General features: G+C 36.1%; 1 protein-coding gene across 7 annotated transcripts in view; it reads right to left on the bottom strand.

Moving 5' to 3' along the window:
• LOC143258629 (uncharacterized) overlaps positions 1-17,568 on the bottom strand; it is a 58,025-nt gene extending 40,457 nt beyond the window's left edge. For 3 of the 7 annotated variants that reach the window (XM_076517920.1, XM_076517929.1, XM_076517949.1), the window contains exon 1: positions 16,388-17,567. In XM_076517920.1, the coding sequence (XP_076374035.1) occupies positions 16,388-16,484 (97 nt within the window). In that variant the 5' untranslated portion in view covers positions 16,485-17,567. Of the gene's footprint in view, positions 1-16,387 lie in introns of all 7 variants that reach the window. The other 4 variants (XM_076517880.1, XM_076517940.1, XR_013032444.1 and 1 more) reach the window with 3 other exon arrangements.
• Positions 17,569-18,915: the final 1,347 nt, after the last annotated feature.

Raw genomic sequence — 18,915 nt, 5'->3', positions numbered from 1 at the left:
ATCACCCACCGCCAACTCTTGGGCTAATCTTTTACCAACGAATAATGGGATTTAACATCATACTGTAACACCCCACATCTGAAAGAGCAAGCATGTTTGGTGTGATGGGTTGTGGGTTACAGCAAAGTCACATCGGATTATCTGCTGAGAGGAATCGAACCCCTGATTTTAGCGTTGTAAATCCGTAGATTTACCGCTGTACTAGCGGGGTACAGGCGTTTGTTTTGAATTTCGCACAAAACTACTCGAGGACTATCTGTGCTTGCCGTCCCTAATTTAGCAGTGTAAGACTAGAGGGAAGGCAGCTAGTCATCACCACCCACCGTCAACTCTTGGGCTACTCTTTTTACCAACGAATAGTGGGATTGACCGTCACATTATAACGCCCTCACGGCTGAAAGGGCGAGCACGCCTTAACCACCTTGTTATGCCGGGTGTGATGGGGATTCGAATTCGTAACCCGCAGATTATGAGCCAAGCGCCTCCAACCACCAGGCTAGGTTCGCTTTCTTAAAGAATTTTTGTTTGTTTGTTTGCTGTTAAGCTCAAAACAACCAAATGGGTTACTGTAATGTGTCCATCACGGGTATCGAAACACGATTCGTTATAAGCCTTCAGATTTGCTACTGATCCACAGGGATTGAGGAGCAGTAGAATTAGGGAAAAAACAGTGTTCAATCCGTGCAATGTTCCAATAAAAATGTAGGGCAAAAAAGACAGGACGCTCAATCTGTCATCAACGCCATAAGCTGTTTTTACCGCAAAGCTACACAATTGGTTACTTGCTCTCTGTTTATCGTGGAAAATTGAACCTGTAATATTATCGTTATAATATTTTAACCCCATCGGTGACCAGCGTGTGACTTTACTTTATTAAGTGTCCATTCTAAGCCTGAATTATAATTTTTTTTTTCACAAGAAGGAAATAATTTTAGGATACGAATGTTTATGGTGCGTGGTACGAGAAACGACGCTGAACATCTAAATATTCGCACGAAAGTATAATCGCGACGAACACGAAAAGACGCGCGTAGAAATACGTGCACGAAATGAAAATGGAAACCAGATATTTATATGGACTATATTAATTTATAAATTATTATAAAATATGAATAATGCCCTTTGGATATTCTTCGTCTCATTTTTGTAATTGCGTAAAAGAGAAATCGCTTCGCACGGTTCAAAAGTGACGCAACTTTCTTAGCAAAGATGATTAGAATATGATCTCACGTGACAGTGGTTTAGCAAGTTCTAACCGTTAAAGTTTGTTCACTCAGTGCTGAAACAAACACGACTTTAGGCTATATATAGTTTAAACATATACTAGCTTAGTCGAACTTGTCTTCCATTTCCAGCATTCCACTTCAGCGTAGAAATACGACAACAATATTAGTTTCTTAACAAAGCTTTAAAGCATGACCAAGACACGTACTCCACCTATTGTCACTTTCCATATCATGCCAAAGTACTCTTTGGTGTATCACCATCACACCCGAAGTTTTCTGTCCTGTTATTAACACCAGTGACTTCTTTTACACCACGAGCTTTTAATATTGTCAGTAAGTTATTACCGATAGAACTCAGTTTGAATACGAAACCACGTACTCTATAATTCAACTTTGTAAATTCCAAAAAGGCTAATTCAAAATAAACCAATACAAAGGAACACCTTTATACCTATATTAATAAATATAATCAAACATCTAAGCACGCCCTCTACATTCCAACACAACCGCCTTCAAACATGTGGTCAGCTATCGGTCAGTTATCTCTTTCTTTTTTTGTGAACCTAACAATGACCAAAGAAGGTCGAAACTTGTTCGCTCCTATACATAGTGCTTTCTCTATCCATACCAGTTGTTTTTACATATATAATTTTCTCTACAAGTGGGTTTTATCGTCATCACGAACCAAATACACTGTTAATAATAGTAATACCAGCACGTGAACAACATCACGGTTCTGTCAAATGATTAAATCCGTGTGTGCTCACGTGATTAACTATTTCACTTCTACAGTGTAAAGTGTTAATGGAATTTTTATTGAAACGAACATGCTAGCTGTTAACCAACCATACATATTTTTAAAACATGGTTGCGATATATATCTACCATCCACGTTTGACAGACTCGAGGAAGTGGCGAACGTTCATTGGTATACATTCAAACTCTTGACAATGCCTCTAATCCCTGCTAACGGTGAGACGGGTATCTTACAACAGTTTCTAATTGCAACTGTCAACCACTAGGGAGCATCACCATGACAACAGTATCAGCGATGCTTATCACAGTTGCCTACCACCAAAGAGCATCACCATGACAACAATATCAGTGGTACAAACTGCTGACTGTTAAACGATATTTTTATATGATCACATTTGGATTTTAAACTCTGCGTAGTCGTGAGGGGATATAAAAGTATCAGTTCATGTGAGAAACAACAATGGGGATTAGGGTTAATACAAAATAATTCGTTAGCTGATTCAAGTGGTCTTAACTGCTTCATGTCAGTTTGCTAACAGTACAAGAACATCGAGCAACGTTAGCTATTAACTGAAACTGTTATAAAACTAGTATGACAAGGTTCAAACAACTGATATTAAATAAAGTCGCTTATCCATCACACGTGCATGTTAAGCCATAGTGATAGGTGTGGACACTTTATTGTTCGCCTTTGTTTTTTTTACATTTTACATTTCATTCCATTTTAATAGTTTTCATGAAGTATTTTTTTTAAATTACTGTTTAGATGTGGACTATATTTTCCGGACTTCCGTCTGTAGTCCATAGAAAGTTGAATAGACACGATTAACACAGACCAGTTACTAAGATGACAAGAAAACTAGATATGACGTTGTATGAACTAAGTAAACTCAGCCAAGTCTCGACGTCTCTATTTACGTAACAGGCCATATTTCTTCGCTCTGAACTACTGTATTAGTGTAGCCCGGCATGGCCAGATGGTTAAGGCACTCGACTCGTAATCTGAGGGTCACGGGTTTGAATCCCCGTCACACCAAACATGCTCGCTCTCTCAGCATTGGGGGCGTTATAACATGACAGTTAATTATTTGGTAGAAGAGTAGCCCAAGAGTTGGCGGAGGGTGATGACGACTAGCTGCCTTCCCTCTAGTCTTACACTGCTAAATTAGGGACGGCTAGCGCAGATAGCCCTAGAGTAGCTTTGCGCGAAATTCAAACCAAACTCTATTAGTGACCAGGTAAATACTGAAAAAACAACAACCCCTTTAAGTTTTTATATATTAATAGGGTGATGACGACTAGCTGCCTTCCCTCTAGTCTTACACTACTAAATTAGGGACGGCTAGCGCAGATATCCCTAGAGTAGCTTTGCGCGAAATTCAAACCAAACTCTATTAGTGACCAGGTAAATACTGAAAAAACAACAACCCCTTTAAGTTTTTATTTATTAATAGTATAACATATGTAGGTATGGGATAAAATAAAAACTTAAACGCCGCATCCGCAAGCCTGTATTGCAACCTAGATGATGTAAACGTTCACAGCAGGAGGACACGTGAGCTCTTGGGGGTGATACAGGTGGATTAGATACGATCGCCGAACCTCCAACGGCATCCAGCAGAGTTTCCAAAGTTTGGCGACAAGTGGTTGTTCAGCAATTTCCAGTTATAAGCGGGCATACACATGCTGTTGTGAAATAATGGTTTACATAACTTAAATGAATTACGCTACAAACAAAAGAATGCATTCAAAGCAACGACATGGAAAAGTTATGACGACAATACTCACCGTAAGAGCAATTCCTGATTTTATTCATGGAGTTTTGCACAATACCAGTTACGTTACAGGTTCGGTTTGCAATCACTATTTTAGACCGTACTGTGTAGCTGGTATTGTGTAGGCTTGATTCTTTAAACCCTAACGCTAACCCATAACATATGTATATAATGATTATCATTATTGCCAAATACGCCAGAGAATGATTTTTTCCAACCCGGAAGCAATGAGAAACGTTCACAGGAGACGTCCCATGACCTCTTGGCGCCAGCTTTGTGAGAACATGTGACATTGGATGACACGTTTTGAATTCCTCACAGACCCAGCACATTTCAGTAAAAATAAAAGCAAACTGTTAGTATTGGCTTCGTTGTGCTTATATTTTACTTCTGTTGTTTGTGAGTGAATACTGGATATTTAGTGATAATAAAGGTAAACATGCATTTATTTTTTCGCAGTAAATATATGAATTATATTGTTAAAATTACGTTATTTAGCGTGGCATGCGTATATCTGTTTATAACTTAGTTAGTGATAGATTTTTTTTTATAGCACTGACATAAATTTTCACATGCTGTTATGTTACGGTAAGTTAAATTATCGTATTAAGTTGTCTCCTACTGGGACAGCGGTAAGTCGTCAAATTTACAATGCTAAAATCAGGAGTTCGATTCGCCTCGGTAGATACAGCAAATAATCCGATGTGGCTTTGCTCTCAGAAAACACATACATTTTAACTTAATTAGTGAGATATTTTTAAATTATATTTACCCTCTCAGCTTGACAGAATGTCGGCTCAACCAACAGAAAAACGACAACGTTCCAATGAAAGGAACAACAGTAGAAGTTTTCAAGAGTTGTGGACTGAAAGATTTGTCATGATCAAAAGGGTGATAATCATTATGTTGTGAAACAGTGGTGTGCAGGACTTCTTCTGTAAAGCGGCATTACGAAACTGTCATACATGGGTTTGTTATAAGAGTGAGCAAGAACAAAAAGAACACATTTTTCTAGAAGTCAGCAACAACAACGTGCAGTCAAATGTTTTGACAAAATTTGTTTCAGGTAGTTCCAACGTAGTTGTTGCTAGTTTTGAGATTTCAAAGGTTATTGCTCAACATGGAAAACCACATAGTAATGTGGAGTATATTAAAGAATCGTGGCTAAAACGTGCTCCTTTCGTTTTTGACGATTTTCCAGAACAAGAAAAAATATGTAGCGCACTAAGGAATTGCCAGTGAGTAGAAATACAGTAAAGGATACAATATTAAAAAATGGAAACAAACATAGCAGAACTGCTAATAAAATATATTGGTTCATGTAAATTCCTTTCCATTTGTCTTGATAAGAGCACTGATGTTACATCATCAGCTAGACTAGCCATTACTGCTTGATTTTGAAGGGGCGATGAAATGTGAAGAACTGGTTAACATGGTAACGTTACCTGAACAAACCACAGAGGCTGAAATATGTAAGGCACTAGTAAACGAATTATCCAATCGACAGGTTGACCTTTCAAAAATAGTTTCCATGATAACTGGTGGTGCACCCAGCACGATTGGTAAAGAAGCAGGTTTTGTAAATCTGTTTGTTAAGTATGTTGGACATCCAATGGTAGGCTATTATAGTATTATACACGAGGAGACTTCGTGCGCAAAAGATGGACTTAAGGAGTTTGGAAAAGTGATGGAAAGTGTAACCAAGGTAGTTCATTTTATTACTGCACATGCTCTGAAAAATTTCAGAATTTACTGAGAGAGGCGTATTCGGTGTACACAGGACTACATATGTACGACAATGTTCGCTGGCTAAGTAAAGGTTCTGTCCTTAAACGATTTTTTAAGTGTTTGGATGAAATTCGTCTGTTCTTGACAAATGATAAATTAACTTGTAAAGAATTATCTGATGTTTTGTGGGTTTTGATGATTGATGTTTTCCACAGATTTCTCCTCACATTTAAATTACTTGAACACCAAACTGTATGGATATGGCAAAACGTTTCATGTTATGTTTGAAATCACACTGAAAATTTGTAAACGTAATGTTTACAATGGTACTTTTAAATATTTCTCAAACCTAAAAAAAAAAAATGACAGATTTTGAAATCCATGGGCAACTATACATTCGGAATTTGCAAATGCTTGTCCCACCGAGGGGAATCGAACACCTAATTGTAACGTTGTAAATCCGTAGACTTACTGTTGTACTATCGGATGCGATTTTCAATCATCCTTAATTCAAATTTTGAACAATTTTTCTTTAATATTTAGTATGTTCAGATTATTTGAAGAAACTATAAAATTTATAAAGTATGCAGACAGTGTAACGATAGACAAACTGGAAATGTTATAGTGGATTGACTTGGATAATGTTGAGATAGAACGGATTCATTTACAGACCGGAAGCTGACCACATGTTTGAAAGGGGTTGTGTAACGGAGTGTCGGAATGTAGAGAGCGGTGTTAGATATTTGAATATATAATTTTATCTATTTTATTATATTAATATAGGTATAAAGGCGTTCCTTTATATTGGTTTATTTTGGGTTTAAGTTGTTGTATAAGTAAGGCTTCTTTAATTTTGCGTTTGTTTATGTTTGTTTCTTTATTTACTTTTTGAGTGTTTTCTATGGTTATGTTGTGTTTATTTGACTTGCAGTGTTCGAAAACGTGTGAAGGTGACTTTTTATGTTCTTTGAATCTGGTTTCCATTTTTCTACTTGTTTCTCCAATATAGAAGTCGTGGCAGTTATCACATTGTATTTTATAAATAATGTTGGTGTGGTGTTTGTCAGTGTAGTTTTTACATAGTATAGGCCTCAGTGGTCAGCTTCCGGTCAGTTACCTCTTTCTTTGTGAACCTGACGATGACCGAAGAAGGTCGAAACGTTGTTCGCTCTTCTATGTAAACTATTTTCTCAACCCAAACGAGCCGTTTTTGCATATATATTTCTCTACAAGCGGGTTTTCTCGACATCACTGACTTGGATAATGTTGAGATAGAACGGATTCATTTACAGAACAGCTCAATCTGGAGACATAAATTTGCCGACTTAAGAGCTGAACTAGAAAATATTGAAAGAGATCAGTTAGTGACTAACATACAAAATGAGGTTCTGACATTCTGGAATTGTATTCCTGAAAGTTTGGATTGTCTGAAAAATGTCAATATTAAGATTATTTTTATCAACATATTTTTGTAAGTCATTATTTTCAATGATGTAAAGTGTAATTATAGGAATACACTTGCTGATGAAACTAGTCCTGTATGTATAGCTCTCAAACAATCAAACACAGGCCTGATATAAAATATCTGTTGTCGTCGGTGTATATCTCTCAAACAATCAAACACAGGCCTGATATAAAATATCTGTTATCGTCGGTGTATATCTCTCAAACAATCAAACACAAGCCTGATATAAAATATCTATTATCGTCGGTTTATAGCTCTCAAACAATCAAACACAGGCCTGATATAAAATATCTGTTATCGTCGGTGATATAAAATATATAGTTCTCAAACAATCAAACACAAGCCTGATATAAAATATCTATTATCGTCGGTTTATAGCTCTCAAACAATCAAACACAGACCTGATATAAAATATCTGTTATCGTCGGGGTATATCTCTCAAACAATCAAACACAGGCCTGATATAAAATATCTGTTATCGTCGGTGTATAGTTCTCAAACAATCAAACACAGGCCTGATATAAAATATCTGTTATCGTCGGTGTATAGCTCTCGAACAATCGATATAAAATATCTGTTATCGTCGGTTATAGCTCTCAAACAATCAAACACAGGCCTGATATAAAATATCTGTTATCGTCGGTGTATAGCTCTCAAACAATCAAACACAAGCCTGATATAAAATATCTGTTATCGTCTGTATAGCTCTATCAAACACAGGCCTGATATAAAATATCTGTTATCGTCGGTGTATAGCTCTCGAACAATCAAACACAAGCCTGATATAAAATATCTGTTATCATCGGTGTAGCAGCTAAAGTCTCATTAAGAACAAAATATGCTTGCTTTATTTTCCTTATTTCTTATGTTACATTATATGAACCAAAGTTCATCATTTCACAAAATGGTTTCTGTTAATAATAAAACAATGGATAAACCTAAGTAAGCAAGACGACTCCATCTTTCTCCCTAAAAAAAATTCATTATTATTGTTACCAGTGAATTAATTTCATTTCTTATGAATTACTATAGTTATTCATAACATGTAACTTCTAAAGCTGTTTCATTTAAATTAATTGAGAATAATAATAAACGATAATTTGCTGATAACAATTACCACGAGCACGCAAGAGAGTTTTTAGATTATCTCCAATTTGGACACACATTCTCACAAAAGTTCGCCATCCCTGGTCTTAAAGAACAACAACCATAACTGCATACTGTACTTATGTAACCTTCTCCAGAATGAATCCAGTTTATTTCTACCCGGTTCATTTCTTACGCTGGGGAATTTTCAGATTCTGAAAAGTCTGAAACTTTTGTCTGTCACAAGAAACACATTTCTCAACGTTGCGTAAGGTGGTAAATATGACAAAGATGAATAGACCAGTAACTTTTCAACCATCGGGTCCGTCGCAACCATGGAATATTAATACGCGAACAGTAACGCGTTGCACGTGGAATGCGACAGATTAAAGAAACATCAAATCCGTTCCTGGTAATGGAGAAGTTTCACAAACTATGATATAGATGACACCGATATAAAAAAACATAGCCGTGGGGCGAATGAGATTATACTTAAAAATATCGAATAAGTTATGTACCGAACGAGAAAAAACACCGAATAAGGAACGATTGTCACTCTGTTATGTAGAAACATTGGTTAGGTAAAAAAAGATTTACGAAACACATAAAGAGAAAGAAATGGGAATATTTATTATTATTATGTACCCATACATTGTTCAGATTGGTGGAATTAGACAAGAAGGAAACAAATTCTATACAATAAAAACACAATCATGCTTTAACAAAATGGGAACTGTAGGAATCATAACACATCATCAACACAGTTATGACTTCTACATAAAGCAAGAGGATATGTTGGAAACATAACACATTATGAACACAGTTATGGATTCAACATAAAGAAAAAGGATATGTTGGAATCATAACAGATATTATCAACACAGTTATGGCTTCTGCATAAAGAAAGAGGATATGTTGGAAACATGACAGATATTATCAACACAGTTATGGCTTCTACATAAAGAAAGAGGATATGTTGGAAACATAACATATATTATCAACACAGTTATGGCTTCTACATAAAGAAAGAGGATATGTTAGAAAGTTTCACCTTTTTTCTTGTTACAATTAAGGAGTCTTGCGCTCGTTTCAAATGTCTTTATATCATCAGACTCTTCCATCACTAAATGACTGGTACGAAGAAATGGATTTTAAGCTGTTCAATATAAATATTTAGTATTCACAATCCATAATTTATAGAGAAAAAAGCGCATGCAGAGAAGACACAAATCATACAAGATCCAAACACTAATCAACTTTCTATCAGTTTCCTTCTCATTATTTCTTATCACGCATGTATTCCTGCAAATTACAAGAGCGCTGGGGACAGGATAAAAAAATGTAGTGACCCCGCACACTCGTACACGTACGAAAACCTACTAGAAAATGAACTGGACAAAGTTGCGTGGTGCACGTTATATCCGAATTTCTCTCTTCAGATTGCAAATGTCCACTTTGTAAGCTGAACGGTAAACTCCTTAGCCTGGTGAACAAAGTGCTGGTTTTTTTCCCCTGTATTAATTCTAAAAAATTTTTCAACATACGTATGTGTTTTATGAATTTTATTTTCATAAAAAGTGAAAGTGTTAAGTAAATAGTTTTTTAATATGTTTTGAACACAGGCTACATTCCGCTACCTGCTGTGACTACTGTGCGAAAACGAACCTCGAATTCCAGTGTTCTAAGTCCATAGGCTTAGCGATGTCCCATCAACGGACGGAACACAAACTACAAAGTGCTCTACCAGATCTTCTGGTATTTTTTTTCCTTTGTTTTCTAAGTTTTATGAGAAAATATAAAGTTTCTAGAATGATAAACGTCACACTATTTCCTCTCAAGCAAAAAACTCAGTTATTAACTGAATAAAACGAAAAACAACTTCTGAAAACACATTTTCAACAGCTCTTATGTCACCGTTGTAGAATTTTGCGCAAAGCTACTGAGGGGAAGCTATTTAATAGCACCAACCGCCAACTCTAAGCTACTCTTATCTAAGGTTTAACTGTCACTGTTTCAGCACACACAACGTGCAGCGGATTTTGTTGTAATGGGAACCACCAATCTGAGAGACAACACTCGTTCAACGAAACCCGTAACCTGTCGTTGTGCAAGACAACTAGACAAACAAGACCCGTTCTATAAAACACGTTATCTGTCGTTGTGTACAACAACCAGACAGATAAGAGCCGTTCTACAAAACCTGTCATCTGCCGTTGTGTACGATGAACAGATTGACAAAACCCGTTCTATAAAACCTGTAATCTGTCGTTTTGTGAGGCAACCAGATAAACAAGACACGTTCAACAAAACCTATAATCTGTCGTTATGTGCGGCAACCAGACAGACAAGACCCCTATCATCTGGTTTAAGCAAGATATCTTAATTAGAAGCATATACAGAAACAGCGATATTAATTTGTAATCTGTCATTGTAAACAACGCCTGAAGAACTCATTACACTAGTAATTCTTACGTGTTACATTCAAAAGTAAAAGTCATGACTAAAAGAAGGCGTTCCTGTCAGTGAGAGATTATGTTCTTATAGAGGCTGTGTTCTATCGATTTTGAATGTTTCATTACATGCCAAACACACACACATGCTCGACGTGCTCAGAAAATAAACTATTTTTACCAGGTACAAATAGGCACGCAGGCACACTTAATATATTCCATTCGATCAGCTTAGGTCATGATAACAAGGTAAACTCACTCACAGAATCATTTGGCACGCCCAAAACTGACGTTCGGAAATACATTGGAATCACGTGAGGACATGTACACCAAACGCTACACCAAAAAGAATGTCCTAGTTTCGTACAAGAAAAAGTGCGTTACGTTTCTGACTCCAAAAAACAAAGTAAAAAGGAGCATTTCGTCTCTATATGTGTGTTTCTTGAAGGAGAAAATTATATAATAAGTGGATAAAAATATATGTAGAAGAGAGACGTTGAATTACGTTTTTATGATACACTTTCAATGAACTTTTACTTCCAAGTGGCTGAAAGGACGAGCAAGTTTGGTGTAACAGGGATTCGAACCCTTAACCCACGTTGCCATGCAGCGCCGGGCCGTATAACCTTCATAAATATTTATAAATAAAACAGAAAATGTAACAATATAGTTAGCACTAAACATTTCTTTTTTATATAAGATGGAAGAACATCAAAGTGGTATACAAATACTAATACTTCTAACCTAAATTCAGTTTATTATTACAAACAAGTAAATAAAATACAACATTCAGTGACGTAGTATTCACGTGCTAAAAGTTTATTCTTAATTCGAGTGCACTGTTTTAATTGTATAAAAAGATAAGCCCTCAGCAGTATGGAAATCATTTTAAGATTCTATCTTTAGGCTGGCCCGGCATGGCCAAGCGTGTTAAGGCGTTCGACTCGTAATCTGAGGGTCGCGGGTTCGAATCCCGATCGCACCAAACATGCTCGCCCTTTCAGCCGTGGGGGCGTTATAATGTGATGGTCAATCCCACTATTCGTTGGTAAAAGAGTAGCCCAAGAGTTGGCGGTGGGTGGTGATGACTAGCTGTCTTCCCTCTTGTCTTACACTGCTAAATTAGGGACGGCTAGCGCAGATAGTCCTCGAGTAGCTTTGTGCGAAATTCCAAACACACAAATCTTTAGGCTATTTTGTGACGTTATAACAATAACTTTTTTTAATGAAAATAAACGTTAATCCGATGTCCTTTGCTCTGAGCACGTGCCTTTGTAACGTAACTGGTATTTTGCACGCACACAAAGACTAGTAGATATTTATACGTTGCTCTACTGTTGTTGATGTTTTAACATTAAAGAAGAATTACAACAAAAACTGTCTATAATATTGTAACACATAATAAAACCAGTCTACTTATTAATCACTCCAAAACTTCAACATCACGGAAAGATAGTTTTAAACGCCAATATGTAAAAGCAACTGTATGTAAGTCATGCAACAACCTGAATCTTCAGTATCGCGGAACCTGACCAGACACGCTCCACTGTGATAGCTAGAGCGTGATGACGACCATAACACAAGTGACCGTGTCACTTTCTGGCATCTGTTTAGCCTGAGAATGAATAACTGTCTTAATACCTTTTAAATCATACAGTTACCTGAATATTTCATAGGCAAACATACATACGCATAAATACACATATACATCGAGTTAATGAAATTATCTTTTTGAGACCACAGTGTACATGGAAATAAATAATGACCGTCGGTTGTAAATCAGTATTTATATTAACTAAAGCCTTGAAAAATATACATATGTTGGCGGTTTCTATTTAAAACTGTACTTACCACTGCCTCAAAACACGTACACAGTTCTTTTTTACACTGGAAAGCACTAGGCACTAGAGTAATACATATTAGCGAATATTACTGTTGTAATAAAGTTGCGTGCATGAGGTCCTAACTTAGGCAACGTTAAAGTAGCAATTCTTTTTTCTATATATTATAATTGACTTTTCCTGTAGGTAAAGTTTCGAACCATTTGCTAATGTTTACCTTGTCTATATACAACTAATGGAAGGTTGCGATCTAACAGACGACGTTGTTGAGAAGACATCAACCGTTTTTGTCAATAGTGTATGAAACTAACGGTGAAAGGGAGGTATCACACTACAAAACTGTTAAAATAAAAAAGAAACCTTACGCTTAAACTCGCTTTTCTGTTACCACAAGTTGTGGTGTTCCTAAACACACTTTTCAAATAACAGGAGGTTCGTTCACGAAGTGTGTTGCAGAGTAAATATGAATTATGACTTTATTTTAAATAAGAAAGGGACTGCACGCGACGTAACAAAGTGGAAATCAATTTTATTTTTGTTCTAAAAAAATAATGAAAAACTTAAAGTTACGAGAGTATATAATGGACAAAGAACAATATTAGTTTAAACAATCCAAAAAATCTCTCTGTAGATCTATTCTAGATAACAAAAGATAACACTTTACAGAATGTTCTATGATGGTATTCACCTAGGTAAGAATGTGTTACTCATATTACTTTAAAGCTATATTTTCCCCGAGGTGAACGTGATACCACAGGGTAATGATTTAGAACAATAAGTAACTAGAGCGAAAGGAACTTAGTCATATTATTTTATCAACGTTCTATTGTTAGAAATGTGCACGTGTGAAAAAAAATTAAATTTTTGGTGAACTTAAAATAATGACCTCATTATCTGAAGAAGGTAAAAAACAAATAGTATACGCGTCTAGGCACCAAAGTCATCGAAAATGAAATACTAATATAATAAAATATCCCGACGTTAGTGATACTAATATCATTATTATGTGCTATTTAAAATATGCAGCAAACCCAGTATTTGTTTAAAGTCAAACCACGGTCTGTCTATCAACAATCTTTCACATTAGTATTACTTTCTAAGTAATGTGTAACACTTATAAAATAATAGGTAAACAATACATAACATAAAAACATTATCGAAAAACAATTCATAACAATTACAAAAGAAACATAACAGTTTTACTTATCTTCATCAATGTATATAACACAATTGAAAACAAAACAGCACCACAGAAGTCTTGTTTCAATTCCCGATTTAATAAGTGTATAGTAACCCTCAAATTATCGATTTCATTAAATCCGTTTTTTTAGCACTTCGTGTGAATTAAGTGACTTGAATTGTTACAATGTCCTTAAAAATCAGAGTCACACAAAAATTTAAAGTACCGTCAATTATTCAGTCAATCTCACTAGTTACGCAGCCTGGTGGTAACACTGGAGCTTAAAACACTAAAAATATGGTTTTGATACTTGTGGTTGGTACAGCTAAAATAGTCTAATATGTAGCTTTGCTCTTATTAACAAAGAAAGTCCATTAGTTAAGTCTCGGGTTCCTAGTATATTTACAGTAAAAAATGAGTGGTTTTACCCCTCTGTCAATCCTTTATTTTGGGTATTTTAACACTCAAGATGATAAAACATGCGAGCCCTAACTGTAGCGAACAGTATAAAAACAAGTCTGCACTTTGAAACTTAATGTAGATATATAACTCCGATGGTAAGTTAAAATTATTTGAGTTTATGTCGCGGTTACAAGTTGACAACGACCTGACTTGGGCCTATTTTTAAAAGGCCTAACTAAATATTTTGACGTTTAATTTCAAGCTCATAATTTTTCCTAAAACAAGAGCATTTTGCGAATTATTTCACAACTTAAAAAAAAACCAAAACGAATATTTTCCAGCAAAGTGTGGAACTTCTGAAATGATACGACAATCTTTTACACTCTATTTATTACAATGAAGTTGGTTAATCTGTCCTAAATACTTGAGTATAATGAGACGTATATTTAGAGACATTATCTTTGTTTTTAAAATTCACACAAAGCAATGTCTGCTTATAAGTGTCCCTTATTTTGAATTCGCAAGCTACAGGAAAGCTAGCTCACAAACAGGACCCAACTTCCGAGTACTTATGTGTGACCGAAAAGAGTGACTTGACGATAACATATATATGGCACTTAAAACCATAAGACGCAAAGGGCGATTTATTACGTCAACGTAATTATCGGATTCACAGCCCGGGCACTCTAAATACTAGGCCACGACTAACACATATAGATTACACTTTTAAACAAAAGTATAGCATAAAGGCGGAACTTAAAATTAAAGTTTAGCCTGTTAATCTACGATCCTGCTTTAGCCCTAACCAGTATATTTTGATCTGGGAGCTCCAGTATGAGCCCGACACGGCCAGGTGGTTAAAGCGCTCGAATCGTAATCCGCGGGTCGCGGGTTCGAATCCCTGTCACACCAAATGCTCGCCCTTTCAGCCGTGGGGGCGTTATAATGTTACAGTCAATCCCACTATTCGTTGATAAAAGAGTAGCCCAAGAGTTGGCGGTGGGCGGTAATTACTAGCTGCCTTCCCTCGAGTCTTACACTGCTAAATTAGGGACGGCTTGCGCAGATAGCCCTCGTGTAGCTTTGCGCAAAATTCAAAACAATCAAATAAGCTCAAGTATGCCACTTTCATCACCTGATAATATAATGAAAATCTACAAAACATATAGTAGACCTGTAATAGAATACGCATGTCCTGCCTGGACAAACATAACACAAAAACAATTACACAAACAACAAAAAATAGAAATTTCAATCTTAGCTTCGGCTTATAAAGTACCACATTCATATACAGGTATGCAAACATAGAGACAGTACCCGATAGACTCTTGTATAATACACTAAATTATTATAATAAAAACTGTCATAAAAATGATTTATTATGTGATCTCGACAGATACATGATGAACATAGTCCTAAGTACCTCTCTCCTATGAATTTAAGAAATATAAATCAAGCTGGCCACCATGCACGAGACACTTTATTATATTTCTCTTCCATTTTTTTTCCCTTTCTCTTTTAAAAATAAAAGAAATAATGGGAAACATATATATGTATAAGAAGAAAACAAAAAATACATAAGAAAGGGCAACTCAAGGCATTGCATGGACATTGTCCTGAAAATGGCCAGAGTACTGTGGGTCACTCTGGCCCTAAAGCACTACAACAACAATGTAATAATCGCCGACATGAAAGTTACGGATGGAGGTCTTGTGCACCTGACCCTCCTGGGTGTCAAAAATTCAACATACCCAAATACCCACAAAGAAGAAGCGAAGTAAAGCAATGCCACTTTCATAAAATATTTGTTCCAAAACGTTAAAAATTCTTACAGATTTACGAAAGAATGTTGTAACAGTCAGTTTCAAGGCCTGAACTGCCATATTGCTGTTGTTTTTTTAAACTATATTTCCAACTGTGTATGTACACAGTTTTTACTAAATAATAGCCTTCTTACTTTATTTCCAGTTAAGTACAGGTTTGCACAATGGACCAGCTGTGCTCTGCCCACCACGGTTATCAGAACCCGATTTTTAACATTATACATTTGCACACTTATACTGTACCCGTTTAAGAAAAAAAAAAAATTCATCAAAATCAAACATGTCCACATAAGTCTGTTTTAACTCCATCTAATATGATGGTGTTAAAGCTATGGTGTATCAACTTATATTAGAGGTAAGTAAGCAAGCTGTTTCATGGACACCAACACAGTATTTATACACATAATGCGTATGCACCCAAATTCATAAAATAAGTTATAATAACCTTGTCAATTTACCCATACATCTAGAGACCTGTACATCTATTTGTAGGATTTCCGTTGTGTTTATTCGTGTAATTCCAAATCGCGTCCTTCCACTGTAGCGTCACATGATATGGACAACAATAAGTTATTGAAACCCGAATCCACCTACCCCAGTGTCACATGATATGTACAATAATAAGTTACTTTATGTTACAATATGAAATTCTTACCCGTAAATCTCACGTGATCGGATTTAACTAGGGGTTTAAAATAGCGTTCTTCGTCTGTTCGTCCACTAACGAAACTCCTGTTCAAATTCAGAAACATTTTACAGTCACCTCGAGCGATTACTTCCCTTCACTGAGGACAGTTCGCCAATCTCCACGTAATTAGAGCACAAACGTGCAAAGTTGGTACACGTTAAAAACTGTGTCTTCTACACACACCATTCAGACCTGATGTCACCGACACTGCCATACCACGAGAAGTAAACAGAATCGATCACCAAATCGCTTTATACGTCATGCTTGAATGACGATGAAACGGTCGCTGTCAGTTTTAAGACACGAGCTAACTTTAAGCCTTTCTTCTACTGAGTCGTTTGTCGACGGGACTCGAACCGTTCGACGAACAACCACTTGCTCATATCGATGGCCACGCCCGATTTTAAGAGCTTGGTATGTCGTTATTAACACGGTGCCTATTAGGTACAACAAGCCCGGAGAGTCTTCCTGGTTTGTCTTATAATGCCTGGATGATAAATGCCGCTGGGTCACAATCAATGAGCCAGGCGAGCTGATATGAGAATCAGGGGGTGCTTTTGACGCTCGAGCCCGTGACACTCAAAGTCGGATCACCGATAATCGTGACGACAATTACGTGAACGTCAGTTTTATCACGTACTCTTTGTAAGTTTTATTACTTCAGTTGACACTACTAAAGGCACACAAACACACAACGATCGTGGATTTCAGGAGAACTTCGGCTCACCCTCTATAAACAGCCAGCTGTTTGTTTTCCAAGTAATCACGTGTGTCGCCCACGGTGGGGTCAGCTGTCCAGAGTGTCTACCCACTTCTGAATGATACACAAACGTGTTCTATTAAGTCCATAAGTCCATTTTCCTTGTCTCGCGTAACAAGAATGAGTGAAGAGGGGAGGGCAAATTTCTTATAAGAAATGATTATAAAATCCACTTGTAGATTTTTGACATTAATCGACTAAATATGTTTCAAAATAGCGAAATAATTAAGTAAACAGTACACACAGAGCCAATGTAATGTTTCTCGCCCACTTCCCAGGCAGCGCAGATAGCCCTCGAGTAGCTTTGCGCGAAATTCAAAACAAACCAAAAACCAAACTTCCCAAGTAATGGTACTAAATATAAAAAGGTACCAACGTAAGTTGCCTATTCTGAAAACCTCCACTATTCTTTAAATTTTGGGTAAAAAATATCTTTATTACTGCAATTTCGTCGATTTGTTTCAATTTCACCTTTTCTTTGTAATGTGTCATCGATTACAGTTGTATATTTCTTACGTTTTTATATTATATATACGTTATCTTGTCATACGTTTACATTTTAAGGAAAATTATTCGTTCATTATACACCTTCACGTACAGAACTGCTAACCCTACTTGATTTTCTTTCAACACCAGGTAAGCCTAATTCTAAGTAAGCCTAATACTGGTTCATTTGTTGATTAAACCGGCTAAAAAAAAAAAAAAAATCACACACAAAAAACAGGTTGTTCTTAACCACCTAAAACACACTCTGGTCTTTCATTCTGAGGATTTTGACAGATTTTGTTTCTTCTTTTCTCTAAAATTCGCGTCCTACGATTATGTTCACCCAAAAACTACCTTTTCCTTGTCAGGCTTACTACTTTGTTGACGAGAGCGCCACCATCAAACCAACTTCTATTATTTCTGTTTACTCGTCTAAATATTTTATTATATTCTATGTGTAATATCTTAATTATGAGAGAGTGGTTGTTGTTAGCTACACTAATACAAAAAAAAAAAAAAAACCAACAAAGTCCAAAACAGAAATATAGACACTAATCACTGTTTACGTTTTCTCTGAACGAACTGGTAAATTATCAAATAATACTGTAATTAGTTACGTAAATATTCAATAGCGTACTACTGAATGCTCACACCAGAGGACATTTATTTAAGTCCTTTGGAATACTACCAAACACTGACAAAGTTTAACACACTGTTTCAAACAACATAACGTCTAACAAGGACAAGTACGTCCCGTTTAAACAATACAGTGTGCAACAGGTACATTTATGTCCTGTTTGCATAATATAGTGTTCAGCAGGTACGATTGTGTCCCATTTACACAATACAGTGTGCAAAAAGTATTGTTACGTCCAATTTAAATAAAACAAGTCGGGATTTTCATCAAATACAATAATCATTAAGGTCAAAATCCAACAGATATACACAGAGAATGGAACAACTTTACGTACAATACTTAAATACATACATTCACACTAAGTGACAAGCCGAAAGCTACTCCTTTTGAGAAATGTCAGAACTTAGAAACTTTGTTACGAGTTACATCACTCGCCCCAGTGGCTCAGCGGCAAGCCTAAGGGCTTGTAACACCAAAATTCGGATTTCGATACCTGCAATGGAAAGAGCACAGATAATCCCTTGTGTAATTTTGTTTTACAACAAAACCACAATATCAATTACAATAAATTAAAAACAAACAAAATGAAATACAGATGTGTGAAAATGCTCT

Source organism: Tachypleus tridentatus, chromosome 1 (assembly GCF_004210375.1).
Source record: "Tachypleus tridentatus isolate NWPU-2018 chromosome 1, ASM421037v1, whole genome shotgun sequence".
NCBI lineage: Eukaryota > Metazoa > Arthropoda > Merostomata > Xiphosura > Limulidae > Tachypleus > Tachypleus tridentatus.
The sequence above is the reverse complement of the archived record's forward strand: the minus strand, read 5'-3'. Positions and strand labels throughout refer to the sequence as shown.